The 15257-nt window shown below is 44.5% G+C and overlaps 1 protein-coding gene across 4 annotated transcripts in view; it reads right to left on the bottom strand.

Annotated features, from left to right (window-relative positions):
- The window catches only part of CRTC1 (CREB regulated transcription coactivator 1), a 46562-nt gene extending 33021 nt beyond the window's left edge, over positions 1-13541 (bottom strand). For all 4 annotated transcript variants that reach the window (XM_040590137.1, XM_040590140.1, XM_040590141.1 and 1 more), the window contains exon 1: positions 13359-13541. In XM_040590137.1, coding sequence (XP_040446071.1) covers positions 13359-13484 — 126 coding nt within the window. In that variant the 5' untranslated portion in view covers positions 13485-13541. The remainder of the gene's footprint in view (positions 1-13358) is intronic.
- Positions 13542-15257: the final 1716 nt, after the last annotated feature.

Genomic DNA, 15257 nt, shown 5'->3' with positions numbered 1-15257 from the left:
AATCACACCAGAAGAATATCGTAAAGATTAAGTTGGTTTTGAACTACTCAGGCTCCTCAACAGTCTAAAGGCGCGGAGCACTTCTCTGGAGGTTTAATTATCCTATCAGCAAACCAAAGTTGGACGGGTGCACTCCAAGGCCCAGAGCTATACACGGAACAATGTGGATAAATCAAGATATTTTACAACCTCTAGTAAACCACCATTATCCATTTCAGTGCTGAAAGAGGCTGGGGTTTCGGTCTCACTAGGGGAGGGGGGAAGATGCAATAAATGAGTTAAAGACCATCATACTGCTCACACAGAAGGAGATGAATGAAGATTGGAAAGACTTTTGGAATGCTTGACTTTTTAATCTGTATAATGCTTCTATAGTTTGAGTACAACTGCTAAGTTAATACTGACCATTTTCATAGTTCTATCAGGTTTTTAGCCATTTATTGCAAATAATGAAAAAAAAAACTTCCCCTATTTAGACATTACAGATTAAAATCTACCTAGGCATGTTATCTAATAGCTAAAGATCTAATAGCTAAAGCGGGCTAAAGAAGAGATGGATGTCTACTTGAAATTTTAGCCATTTACTTTCATTTACCAAATAATTAAAAATTAGATGATGAAATCTAGTAACTTCAATACTTTCCCTTTCATCTGAGCATGCGCCCACAGAAGTCTGTATAGGATAGATGTTTCTCCTCAATCCAACAAATGCCCTATGAGATAGGGTAAAATAAACCTCACGGTGTAAACCCACTTCTTTTAAATTGTCTTTCAGAGCACCTAATGCTACTCTACCTAATATAAAGAAAAAAGTGTGGTATCAGGAAACTGCTGTTCAAATTCTTTGATGAAAGACACTGAGTCTCTAGTAAAAGTCTTGACCACAGAGCTAGATAAAAAAATATATAGAATTACAAGTATACAGGTGGTTTTATCAGCCCCTTAAAGCTAATGCATGCCATAGATACAAAAAGGGAACTCAGAAAGCCACATTCCTCTCACCATCAGAACACATTTAAATGTGCCTGCTGCAAAGCAAGTGACACCATTCTTTTATTTCTGAATAATCAGCCATTCGTGGCAACAACGAAAAGTGAACACGGTGCACAAAGTAACGCTAGAAAAGCATAGCTAGCTCCTTCACAAACCTTCCTGGCTAATGGAGACAGACTACACAGGCTAATTTATCAAAGAAAAAGAGAAGAGAATCCCTTGCATTTCTCTCTCATTTGGGCTGTCACAATCAGGAAGAAACACCATCAAGCCAGATTTCTAAAGTAACTTATTTCCTGCAGTTTCAAGTACTGATCCAACCGCAGCAGTGGATCCAAAGGCACAGCTGTTCCTCCCAGGAAGACTGGTAAAGGAAATGAAGTCTGAAGTTTAGAGGAAAGGTATAATCCGCAGTGATAGCAGCTGCTCTGTCTGGGTCACTTGGGATTTAAAATATTCCATCATCGGCTTTGTAACAAAATGTTTGCAATGGTGGTTTTTTTTGAAAAAAAATTTAGTATGTTTTTATTTTCATAAAAGTGAAGATTTTAACACTGGCTAGGAACAGACAAGTGCAGACAAGTCGAGCAAAAGTTTCCCTCATTGCCTCTGCCAATCATATTTGGCCTAATGCTATTAGCATCCTAGCACAATAAATATTGCAGAGAAAAGTGCTACCAAGCCAAAACAGGAAGCCAAATGTCTACTACAAACCAAGTGAAAATTATGACAAAAAAATTCAGACATATGGTATGAACTGGATTTGAACCCATGCTTTTAGAACTGCTACATCATTGTTTACTCTTCCATCAACATAACGTCATTTAAGTCGTTTTCAAGCACTTGTTCCATTATCGCACAGACATGTCAGGACACAAACAGAAAAACTCTGCAGGCCAGCCCAACACAGTCATTAAGAAGAAAAATTCAAGAAAAGAAAAAGAAATCCATTTTTTCTGCCTTTTAGGGAAGGAAACTGTTGTAATATATTGGAATTTAGCAGCCACAGAAGAGCAATGGCGTTGTTCCTGCCGCACCGAGACACTTCACAACCAACTCTCTACTCCTAGTAGAGCTGCAAACGCAAGGCCAGCACTCGATTTTTACCAGTCGATAGCTATAGTATGCTACCAAATATACTGTTCAAGGATCAAGGGTTTTCCCAATGCACTGAAATACCCAAATTTTCTCAAAGACTTCAGAAATTAACAACAAAACAGAAGGCCACATATTCAAGAACCAGAACCAAGGGGATTCTGCTACAGCCTGTCAATGGTCCCAGCTCACAGGAACTCAGGGCCAGGGTCTGCACAGAGGGGAGGGGAAGCAGAATCCTCCCCCTCCATCTCACGGAGCCAGAGCTTGACATGAAACAGGAGCTCTCTCCAGATGCCGTGAAAAAACAAACTGGGAATCAGAAGAAGGGGTTTTCATCACCAGAGTAATGAAAACTGCTACTCAGAGGAACAGGGACAGCAAGATAGCTAACTTAAAATTTTACAAACCTGATTAAGCTTAAAGGTTACCTGATAGTATTACATATATGCTGCAGTTCCACTTGCTTACCAGTACAACCGTGAGGTCTCAAAGCGTGTACAACTACTGAACACCTGCGTGAGAGTTCCTTGCAGCTGCATAAAAGCCTCTACAAAATTAAAGCAAGCCTGAATGATTCTGTGCTTCAAAAAGGAGAAAGGAGACGATGGAGTAAGTTCTTTTCTCCAGTTTCTATGGCCATGCTAGTCATTTGAGGGAGGTATTCCTATCGGTTTATTTCTGGGATTATCTAAAACCATTTAATCTTTGTAGCTACCATGTCCATGAAGAACTGCCAAGGCAAAGATGGCTGCACCACAAAATGGAAAGAAAGCAGTTATCGCAGGCTCTTCTTCATCGAAAAACTGTCCTGTCACCTGGCCGATTCCTGTAGTGAGTAGAGAACAGGAGGAAAAGCAAACCCAAAAAGATCAGCAGAGAACAGGAGAAAAAGCAAACCCAAAAAGATTAGATACAGCCCTATCCCACGCAGCTGAGGCGCAACATGTCACTGCTATAAACCAACTTAAAATAAACTTCTCCCAACTGGTAACCTTAATACTGCTTTGTTAAAAGCACTACAGTCCAGTCAAATAAATTTCATTCATAAGAGCTGAGAAATATATTGATCAGCGAAGCTTAAAGAGGAACCATCTGAATCCCTGCCAACTAGCCATCACTGCACTTCTAGCACTCTGAGAGAGCCAATTATTACTCATGAGTTCATGTTTTCTTCACCTTCCTGTTGGAGAGATTATTTAAGACCTCAAATCGCTTAACTGGATTGTTTTGTCCTGTTATGAGTCATCTACAAATTCCAAGGCACCATTAGATTCTCCTTCAGGAGCTGCAACCAACTCCCCAGATTGCCTCAGCTATAAAACCGTGAGGAAACGGGGTTATAAAAATTATGCACATACTCGGACCTCTACCCCCAGATGTCTTCTAGAATTCATGTGAAAGTGAAAAGCTCTCACCCCCTAACGTACACTTACACTTTATAAACCACCCAAACCCACATTACACTCGAAATCAAAAATCCTTTTTCTTGTGAACCCGAAGAGAACAAACCAGAATGTTTAACTTTTGCAGAGAAAGGAGTCGAGAGGGAAGAAGGTAGTAGCATTTAATGCTGCAAATTTAAAAATTATTATTTCTTTGTTTTACACCAGCAGAACTTTTAAACAGTGGCACTTCTTCACTCATTAGCTGCATCTAACTTTCTCCAAAACATGAACTGATATAAACTATAGGATATTTTGGGGGTTGGAGGGCAAAGAACCGGTCAGAGGCCACCTCGCAGAACTTGAATAAATAAAGTAATAATGATAAATAATAAATAGTAACATTTAATACATGGGCTGTCACTCTGTGTTTAAAAACACTTTGCTATTTCTGGTGAACAAAGGTTTACTGTTTAAAATTTAACAGTCACAACTGAGTAGCAAGTAAAAACAGGATACAGCACAACTAGAGACTTAAAATAGTGACTATTCTTCAGAGTTCTGCTCTATCACCGGGCAGAGAGCCAAGCTAAGCTACAATATGAACCAAACCCAATCTGCACTGCTTTTAAAAACAAACCAGATCCCATGTCACTTCTGCAAATGCCACCCTTCTTTTCTGAAAGGGTTTCCAAAAAGAAGGAGGCATGTATGTTGCCGATAATGCAATGTAATACATCAGAGAGGCCTCATACTTGAAGCTTATTGATTATTTGATATCCAGAAGGCGAAGAATTCTTTTTGCTGTATTTAAATTTAGCATAACACACTCAAAATCTACTTATTTTAATAATCATTATTAGCTAACAAGGTACTTTTAAAGAAAACACTCATTCTGAGCAGGCCAACATCTCTCTTTGCTGGTTGATGGACAAGACTTCAGAGAACGATGGACAATGAATGACCAGTCTAAAAGTTCCTAAACCAACCCCATTCCTTCTATTGAAATGTCTCAGAAAAGATGAAATAAAAGCAGAGATGCCCTCATTAAGCAAGATAAAAATAGCTTTTATGTTCCATTTATTATTTTTAGCTGAAGAATGAAAATTCAGTTATGTAACCCTACAAGTTTCGTAAATTAGGCGACAAGCAGGGCATGTTTGCACTCTTTGGAGTTTATCAGCAACCAAGAGAGAACCTAACTCTGCACTGACAGCAGCCACAAGCACAGCTGGTTCCGTTAAAAACCTATTTGTACAGAATAAATGCACAATTTAGCTGCTGCCGAGTCTCCTGATGGTGCACACGCAGAGAAAGCCATCTCATGCTGACCTTCAGCCCATGAGACCAAGATAACACTTCACCAGTCCCCAAAACCACCATGGCCTTTGCAGCTTGTTCTTCCCTCCCAACAATTCCTCCCACTGCAGCTCAACCTTAAGCCCTTCTATTACAGCTCAAGAAGTTGTTCGTAGCTCATGAGGCACCAGACAATTCCCTAGGTATTAAAAATATCTGCCATTAGAGTAAAAATTCTTCAAATGCAAAAGGCTTGTACAATGTAATCATTCACTACACAAAAGAAAAATCTAATTACAATGAGAAGGTCAGTAAGACATTTGAATCTGAGCAGGCTGATGGAAACTTTAACAATACTTAAGATATTATTTTTGCTCTCCCTCACTAATGGAGAAAAGCCACAGAGGTGACAAGGGGGGGAACAGGGTCTCATGGAATTGTGATTAAAAGACAATCCTTGCTCATTGCATGTACAGACAAAACCAAGAGAAACCCAGTGACACCACTCCAATAATTAGCGGTTGCTGAACAGATGCCATGAATACAATCCCCATTAAGACTCTGCACAGAATAGGTGAGAAGTCAGTATATGAAACAATCACTCGTCTTCCCTTCTGCCACCGAGTTTTTCCCCCCTTAATCCAGCTTACAGATGTCGAAACACCACTTAAGGACTCCAGAGCTAGAAAAATCCTCTGCACAGCGTCATATCGCTACAAGATGCTGCTTCTACAACAGGTCAAAAGAGGCACTGACGTACAGAAAGGCAGGTCACAAATAACTGATACGCTTTCTGAGCTGAGAACTATCACCATCTGCCTGGAAATACACGTATTTTGGAAAATCAATTCAAATTCCTTCCCCTTTGAGACCTCGGCTGTCCAAGGACAATAATACTAACATAAATAGTAATAGCTGGGTATCAGAATTAATTGAAAACTCATCTAACAGAACTGCAGTCTGCCATTAACACATCTTACTACTACGTAGTGATAAGTAACCATACTAAAAAACACAAGTTAGTAGCCCAGCAGGGATATCACAGAGGATATTTTCCCAGTCGTCAAGAAAAGCGATGGACCGAGCAGGCAAGAAAGTAATACACATTGAGAACATCTGCCTGTAAAATACAGACTTTTAGACAGGATTGTGAAGTGCTGCAGAATTATTACTGAAGCCTAAAGCCAGAATGCATCATTTCTTTCTCTACTTCATTATTTAAGACCCATTTTTTCTGGGTGTGTGTTGTTGTTCTATTGCAAAGGCTTGTTCTGGTACAAGGGGAAGAAGTTTCAGTCCCCAAGAAATAATTTGCAAAACAAGACTATTATCAACACTCAGTTACAACTTTATAATTTATAAAGTACCAATGAGATCATACAAAAACATCCTTGGTCAACAAATATGCACTTTTGCAATGTTGATTTGGCTCGACAAGTACCAATGGAGATCTTGACAGAAATCTTGTTCCTGGATATCACTTACACAGCACTGAACATGCTATGCAAATGATTTAAAACAAATCAAAGTGACATTTTAAGTATTAACTCCTATGCACTATCAGATACACTGATCTTAGCTAATGAGTTAAACAAAGGCTCACAAGTTTGAATACCACCTCAACTTTACACCGAAACCTTTGGGACCGCGTTTGTTTATTGAAACGCGATTAGTTTAGACCAAAAGAAAAAAGGGGAAGCAGCACTGAGGTCGCAACCAGTCGCTGTCACAAAACGAACACTGCTGCAAGCTGATGTCCACACACGCAAAAAAATCTGCCAGATTTTGACAGTTTGCTTCTTTTCACCCACTTACTCCAATCCTGTCTGCTACCCTATACCCTCAACTACAAAGCAACAGCTACTCCAGCATGTCTACAAAAACACTGGGGTAAAATTTTAGCCATCGCAACCAGAAATGTTATTTTTAACAAGGAAAAGCTTATTTTCTTTATTTTTTTTAAGATACAGTATTACATTTGCTGAAAAGTGCCCTGAAGTACTCTTGAGTTTCAGATCCTACATCAGGTACAAAAATATGGATGTCAGTGTGGAACATACCATTAGAGACTGATTGATGCTGTCAGGGAGACTGACAAAACCACGATAACACAGCCCAAGAAAACACTCCTTTGCAATTAGAGATAGATAATAGAAACCCAATAAAAATATTTAGCTTTTAAGACATTTTGTTTAAATCTCTATTGATCATTTTTGAGAAGATGTCTACTTTTTGCCAAATCAGTATTTTATTATTGCTACAATGAAAGCGTCTAGAAATACCTGATCATTTCTTGCAGGAAAACTTACACAGCTAGTCAGAGCAGGAACCTGCCTGGCCTAAAGCTCACCTTAAAAAAAAAAAAAAACAAACAAAAAAAAAAAACCAAACCGAAAACAAACCCAAACCCATCGGTTTGATTTAATATGGCCAATCCTGATGCAACCCACCGCTGAGCCATGCCAGAGCTCGCACTGACTGAAAAGCTTACAGGAGCTTAAATGTGCACAATGCTGCTGCCTCAGCAAAGAATCAGGGTCTTGATCTTGATAAGGGACGGTAAATGCTTCATAACTAAAATCAATGACATCAATAAATTGATTATAAAACTGAAAACATGGTTAGTGCTAGAAGGAGCAGTTGGATTAACAGCAGATTAAAATAAATGTTGTTTCAAAATCAGCACAGGTAATGCAAGATGGTTAGGAAAATAAAAAATGCAGTTTACATGATAAAAAAATTAAAATAAAAAGTAATCCGATTGAGAAACGTAACTACAGTTAAAAATGGTTTTCAACACCACATCCTTACACAATCACATTATGGGCTTTCCAGGGCTTAGGGGTTTCCCCCTCTTTTTCTCTCTTTTTTTTTTTTTTTTCACTGTGTAAAGAGCAGCTCTTTTCTGTTTCATCTAACGAGTACTGAAGAAAGCTTGTGCCTAAGCCACACTGCTACTAAAATAATTTTTCAGTATAACATATTCTCCTCTTGTACTGTTTTGTGGTCTAATGCTTTACTTAAGCACAGAACACTCGTTTACCTCTGCCCTTCTACTGATGCCAGCACATAATTCAGATCATCACAGCATCAACTCCTCCTGTTGACTGATGTTTTTGCCATGTCTGTAACTTCTACAGGAGGTTTTTAGCTCCTATACTGGCAACTATAACTCAAAGGCATCAAAACTTCAATTTGCAAATACAAGACCAAGAAAATCAGTATCTGGATGTAAAACTTTTCAGGATCTTAACTCCAGGCAAAGCTCACCTCTGCAAGAATGGTTTTGCAGCTCAGTAATTCTCTTTGAGGGAAAACCCCAAATCACCCTCAAAGAGTTGGAAGAGCTGACTGTACATAACCTTGAGAATGTATTCTCTTACTAAATGAGCAGCTTCTATAAATGCAAATTACTGCAAATGCTCTCCACCACTGAAGCTAAAGAAAACTGAAATGCACCACACTGAGCTGAGTTCCACATGTTCATCTTGTGAATTACAATTAATACACTGAAACAGAGAAGTTGTACAATCATAGTTTCACGTGCCTACAGCTCCTTCATGGCTTTGCTACATCATTAAAACAGATGGACTTCGGCACTGCACAGAAAAAGACTGAGAGCTGAAACAAGCAGCTGTAATGCAGGGCAATGATGGAATAGTAATAGTAATAATAAAAATGTCATTGTCTCCTTAAAAGAAAAAATAACCACAACAAAAACCTGACTGGGTTTACCAGAAGCAGCGTCACACTGCTAACTGAAGTATGCGAGTTGTCCAGCATGGCGTATCAGAAGCCGACTTGTATGTTTACCTTGGACAGCTCAGATGAGTTAAGGAAAGCCGCGTGGGGCACACAGACAAGAGATTCTTTGTGCCCCTGCGAGTAGCTCACCTCTGCATTTTCACTCTCTTGATTTACAATAATTCAATTCTTTCAAAGAATTAATGACAGTGCACCATTATTTCAGCCTGTGTTTGTCACAAGAATGAAGATGCCCACTGCCAGTGGTACAGATACTGCGATGTGGGGAGCGTGTCTGGTGGTACGGAAACCAACTGACTTGGTTCTGTGTCCTGCTTCATCAGAGAAATTAGAGGAAGATCACAGATGAAGCCTAAGCGACCTATTTCTTTGTCTGGAAATGTGCACATTCAGGGCCCGAACCCTGTCTGGGAAACTAACAAAGAAGAAAAACACCGGCTAGAACTTGAAAAACTAACATTTCTCTTTTGAGAGAAACTCATGATACTATTAACTTGAACAAAACTACTTCCAGTTGAAAGCATTAACTTCCATGCTTGGATGGCTCAGTCCTGATTTTGATGCATTTCTTTAATATCTTTCCAACATTCAAAAATACGATTACATAGTCAGGAATTCCTTTTTTATCAAATTATTTAATAAAAACATGCTGAAGACATTAGGAAACATTGCAACACTGTATCATCGTTAGTGTTTCTCATTTTTACAACCACAGATTAGCATTCCTGATTTAACTAAGCGTTTAAATACTGTTTTGCATCCTATCTACATTGAACGATGATCTGTGAATGTACAAAGAGACATTTTGAGTTCTTCCACAGCCAGTAGGAACAAGTAAATGACTGACTGTCTCATATGTAAGTACAAGTTTTGTTACAGGGAGGTGTGTGCCTGTGTATGTTTCTTTAACACACACACATACACACAAACACAAACTATGGGGCTTTTACTTGGATTTTATTTGATTTCGCTTCAGTCAAATGGCCACCTATGGATAGCTATGCTATTACAATATATTCCATCTGAAAAAAATAAACTAAAACAGGATCTTCACATTAAAAATATTCAGGTTCAAAATAGAAACACTGACTCTTCACATAGCTTTCAAGAACTCAGAAAAGCAATGCAGGCATACACAACTTTTGGTAGCACCTAAAAATATGCAAGCAAACCTTGTCACAGCACCATCGTACAGATTGACAAAGCATTGAATTATGTGCTTGGGAACACAGAAAATAAGTTTTGTATCACTGAGGAATACAGGTCATTACTAAATACCCTCTTTTTGAGAAGTGCTGTTAGTAGTGGCTCACTGAGGCACCTTCTGCAAGCTGCCTGCATGGGGGTCTTTGCGTGCAGAAGACTGTATAGCGGTGCTGGAATTTTGCAGAATGTTTCCAAACATCACCATTAACCTCAGTTTTCTTCCCTGTTTTCACTCCAGTAGCATCAGCGCAGCTCTCCAGGCAGGTGGGGCTGGGAGACAGCACTAGTTGGTGTGGTTTTGGAGTTAGGGGTTGGGGGGGGGGGCTTTTTTTTTTTTTAAGGTAAGACTGCAAGGTCCATAAGAGGGAGCTCAAACACAGCTCCGGATGAAATCCCTCAAAACTGAGTGACTTTAACAACGTATATTACAAAAAAACCCAATCCTAGAAACCTGAGAACATCTCTAACTGAACAAGACCCACCTTTAAAATGCAGGTCACAAGCTATGCCCAAATTTTCTTTAAAACTCTTAAGACTTTCTAGCATATGGAGAGTCATACATTGAAAAGATCTGCACTATCTGTGTTATCTGCATGTTAATGTTTTGTTAACTACAATTTTAAAGGGCAGCGACAGCCTTGTATGAGTAAATACATGCAACGCAGCAAGCATCACTGGGCTATGTTACAAGAGAAATTGAGAGTGGGCCCTAGTAAACAACCCATGCTTAAAACACAGAAATCAGTGCGGTTCTAAAATTTCATGCTTCACATAAAAAAAGGAAAGGAGCACAACCACAAGCAAAATAAAGAGTCAATGTCACAGCGAAAAAACCTCCCCCTCTTCTCACCCACTTTGTTACTATGGGACTCACAGAAATCTCTGGATTATGAATACGAAGGTCCCACTCACAAGACAATTAAGCAGCTCCAGTGCTTCTACCGACCACCCACCTCCATGACTCTTTGCAAGGTCTGTGTCTCCCAGAAAGGCTAAAATGCATTCTTGAATTTGCCAGCTGAAAAACAGCACCTTGCTGCTCCTGAGCATAGGGGAACACGTTTGAAACCAAAGCGATTTCTTTTTCAAAGGATTTATTATTTTTTTTAATCAATTGAATAGTGAGGGCATGAGAGAAAGAAAGAGTTAATATCATGCTCTGTTTTGTCCTGGGCAAGAAAGACCTATCATGACTTTAAAATCTCAGATGAACTGAACAGTATAAATAGGCGGAAGATTACCAAGTCAGAAAGCAAGCTCAAAAACAGCATGTGTACGCACAAGAAATGGTGGAACAGTAGTTCTCTCCCTCTGCTAGGACCAGTAACTAACAATAAAACAGACAAAACTGTAAACATTGCAAAAAGACAATTACTAATAATGAAAAGGCAACACAAATTTTGGGCTGCTTCCACAAACTGAGTAACGCATTTTCAAACTGACAGCAAAGTGTTGGTTGCCAAATGAAAATGAGAGCAAACAGCAAAGTTGTGCTTAACCCCTTTTTGCTTTTATACTGCATTTTAAACACAGATGAAATCATGGAATTTAGAAGAAAAAGTCTACAAAGGAGACATTTTACTCAGCTATTTGGTCAGTGTTTCCATCACTTCAGTACCCAGAATCCTCGGAAAACTTATTCATCTTGGGTCCTTTTCTCAATACCAGGTTCTTGAAAACAAGATGGGTTTCCGTCTGCAAAACCTGGGGTAGGAACACTCAGGTTCAGTAGAAACTGAAACAGGATTCTGACTTATCTTGCGGAAGGTGAACGTTAAACCTAAGAGTTAACTGAAGGACAACCTGTAATTGCAGACTTCAAGAACAATCTCTCTCTCAAGAACGCCCAGCTCTCGAGCAGCAGCCAAGGACTGACCACCAACAGGCAAAACCCCACGCTATGGAGCTGCAAGAAACAGGATGACTCCAGTGACAGCAAACATCTCTGTATTGTCCTCACTCTGCTCTCAACTAACAGTAACTCTACCAGCATCCTCTATGAAACATCAGCAAATAGTTTAGCACGAACAAAGCTCTGGTCTCACACCTTCCCAAGCAGGAGCTGACAGAAGCAGTGTGCCTTTCTCTTACACCTGACCAGCAGCAGCACCAATCCAGAACCGATGTTTAACCTATCCCAACACAGAGGAAACATTTTACTGCAAATCCAACTGCATGTTCACTTGTTCCCATTCCTGTGAAGGTTCAGCCGCAAACAAGATCCTAAATTTCCTTTAAACGGTTAAAAGAAAAACAAAAGCGTTGACAAGCAAGCAGGTGAGAGGATGATCATAGAGAAAAGCTCTGATATCCCTGTATCTAAACCAGAAAAGGCTTCTGATGTTTGGAAGCGCATTTGTTATGCCGGGAATTTCTGCTGATGGGCTTTGCAGAGACATCAGAAGACAAGGAGGATTTGGAAGCGCAGCAATTAGCACCTATGATAACTAGAGTATAACACGAACAACATTAGTGACACCGAGTCCGGCAGCTCAGGGAAACCAGGGCTTCGCCTGGGGCCTGGGCTGCCCTGCCTGCCCCTGACAGAGCAGGGGATGCTGCAGGGCCCCGAGGGAAGCGCTCCTCAGCAGACGGCTGCAAGGCTGGCACCCCCTGCCCCGCAGGCTGGGACCCCCGCCCCGGTCTGGGCTTGTCCCAGGCTGAGGGAGCAGGACCCCATCCCCTCAGACCCGGGTGTGGGAAGTGGGGAAGCTCAGCCCCAGGGCCTGCCCTAGGGTGAGGAGCTGGGGCTCCCCCTCAGACCCGGGGCCTGTCCTGGGGTGAGGGACCAGGGACCCCCCCAGACCCGGGTGAAGGAACTGGGGGGGACCCCTCAGATCCGGGCCTGTTCCGGGGTGAGGAACCGGGACCCGTCCTCTCAGACCCGGGTGAAGGAACAGGGACCCGGGCCTGTCCCGGGATAAGAAACTGGGGACCCCTCCTCAGACTCGGGTGAAGGACCGGGGAACCCCTCCCCTCAGACTCGGGTCTGCCCCGGGGTGAGGAACCGGGACCCGTCCTCTCAGACCCGGGGTGAGGAAACAAGGACCCCTCCCCTCAGATCCGGGTCTGTCCCGGCGTGAGGAACCGAGACACCCCCCTCAGACCCGGGGCGAGGAACCGAGACTCGCCCCTCAAGACCCATCCCAGGGGAGAGGGGATCTCCCCCAAGCCAGCCCTGAGGAGTCCCCACCCGTGAAGACGTGAGGGGCCCGCCGCGGACAGAGCCCCCCCCTTGGACGCCCCCGGGCAGGCCCTGCCCCGCCGCCCTCCGGCGCGCACCTGCCCGCGCCGCGCCGCCCCGGCCCGGCCCGCCCGACGGCAGGTGCCGCTCTCCGGAGGATGCTCCGGCCCACGGCGGGCACCGGGCCCGATGCCGGGGAAACGGGAGGGGGGGCTGGGGGGGGCGGAGGGGGGGTTGGGGGGCGCCTCCCGGCCCCGCCAGGGGGCGCTGCCCGCCGCCCCTCCCGCCGCGCGCCGCCGTTGCCCCCGGACCGAGGGGCGCCGCGGGGGGCGCCGCCGCGGGGGGCGCCGCCCCTCCCCCCCCCCCGCCTCCACCGGGGGCGCGCGCGGGCGGGCGGGCAGGCGGCCGCAGGGACAGCGACGCCGGCTCACCCGGTGGGCGCGGGTCAGGCTCAGGTCCTTCATAACCTCCTCGAAGGCCGCCGTCTCCTCCGCCTGTTTCTGGTTGTGCAGCGCGATCTTCTCGCTGAATTTCCGCGGGTTGTTCGAGGCCGCCATCTTCCCCCGTCCGCATCCCCCTCCCCGCGCCGGAGGGGGCGAGGCGCATGCGCCGGGCGGGCCGGCCGGGCGGGCGGGGGGGCGCAGGGCGCCTGCGCGGCGGCGGCGCGGGGCGGGAGGGGGCGGCGAGGGGGCGGCGAGGGGGCGGAGGGGCGCATGCGCGGGGCGGCGGCGGCGCGCGCGGGAGGCGGTGGCGGGCGGCGCGCGTGCGCAGGGCGGGGCGTTCCCCCGACGCCACGGGCGCGCTGAGTCGGCGTCGCTGGGGCTGGTTCCCGTTCCCTTCGGTCCTGCCGTTGCCCCGCCGCCACGTCCCCCGGGCTCTCCGCCTTTAGGGCCCTGGCATCACCCTCCGGTGCTGGCGGGTGTCCCCGCCTCCGTGCGGCCCCCGCGCCTCGCGGCTGAGGGCGCTTCCCGCCGGAATGCGGCGGGGCCTGAGCCCCGGGGTGCGCACCAACAGCCAGGCCTGCCCCTGAGGGGGAGGTAAATCCCAAACCTCTAAAACCCCAGGTATTTTGTAACCAGCGAATTTAAATCCTCAATTTTACATTTTTAATTTTTTTTTTAAGTCACTGAGAGCTTAGCAGGCTTGTTTCGAAGGGGCTTTTCTCCGCTTCAGAAAATGGGAGGCAGGAGAATTTCCTGAACGAACCCATTGTCCCAGCACCTCAGGTGGATCCAGTCGTGCCCTGCTGAGGCATGAGGTGACAAAGGTCCAGCTCCTGTCTAAGATCCAGCTCCTGTTCCTCCACCTGCTAGTGCTGGGAGGGAGGGAGCAGCATGTGCAGCAGCCAGAGAAAGGGAAAGGGAAACAACTTACAAACTCATTAGCAAGTCTTGTAAGATAAGCAACAGCTCCTACTCTTCGATTGCTGCCTCTTCCTGCAAGATAAGATATGTGAAGCTCCAAGATGAGCCATACCTGTACAGCAGAAATCCCAAGATACCAAGTAAAGGCATGATTTCCAAGAAAGGTTTAGGAATTGGGAGAGTCTCCTGCTTTCCCAGACCATTTAGGTGTGTTGTACAGCAAAGCAGAAGATGCTACTGCAGCTCTGTTCTAAACTATGCAGAAACAAAACGGCGCAGTCTTCCCACACAAGCGACTCTTTGCTGCCAAACTCCTGCGAGCACATCCAGCTCCACCCTGCTCCCTCTCCCATGGCCTTCCGCAGACGCAGATTTCTTCCCAGCAAACCCCAACTCGACGTCAACACCACCAGAGACTTGCTCCCCCCTCCCCACGGAGTCAGGACCTTGACTGACCAAGCCAGTGATGTGTGTGGGACGCAGCGTATCTGCCACAGGGACGGGATGACAGGCGGGGACGACCCTGCTGGGATGTGAGCGGGCAGTTCTAGGGAGTACAGCCATTTCAAAACATCAGCTTAGGCTGCTAGAGCCATTGATTCCAGCTGTGTTAACGTCAGATGAGTGCAAAGCACTGTGATATGCAGGACACACGCATTAGGCAGTAATAAATCCTGACAGTACTGCTTCCCCATACCCACATGTTGCCCTTTAACACTTTTTTTTTTTTTTACAAAGCGACAGAGAGAAAGTGGACACTCTCCTTTTTTGGTGCATTGCTCTGCCCCTGAATGGTGCTTACTCCAGTAACCAAATCCTGTCATGGTTAAACTATCAGATCAAAGAAATCAAGACTGTTCTCACTTCCACTACTGATCACCTTTGTGGCCTTGGTTCAGTCAGCTTACCAGTCATTTATAAGCATTTCCTGCCCACATAAAAATAAGATATTATAATTATCCACCA

The sequence above is a fragment of the Falco naumanni genome, chromosome 4 (genome assembly GCF_017639655.2).
Source record: "Falco naumanni isolate bFalNau1 chromosome 4, bFalNau1.pat, whole genome shotgun sequence".
Classification (NCBI taxonomy): Eukaryota; Metazoa; Chordata; class Aves; order Falconiformes; family Falconidae; genus Falco; species Falco naumanni.
The sequence above is the reverse complement of the archived record's forward strand: the minus strand, read 5'-3'. Positions and strand labels throughout refer to the sequence as shown.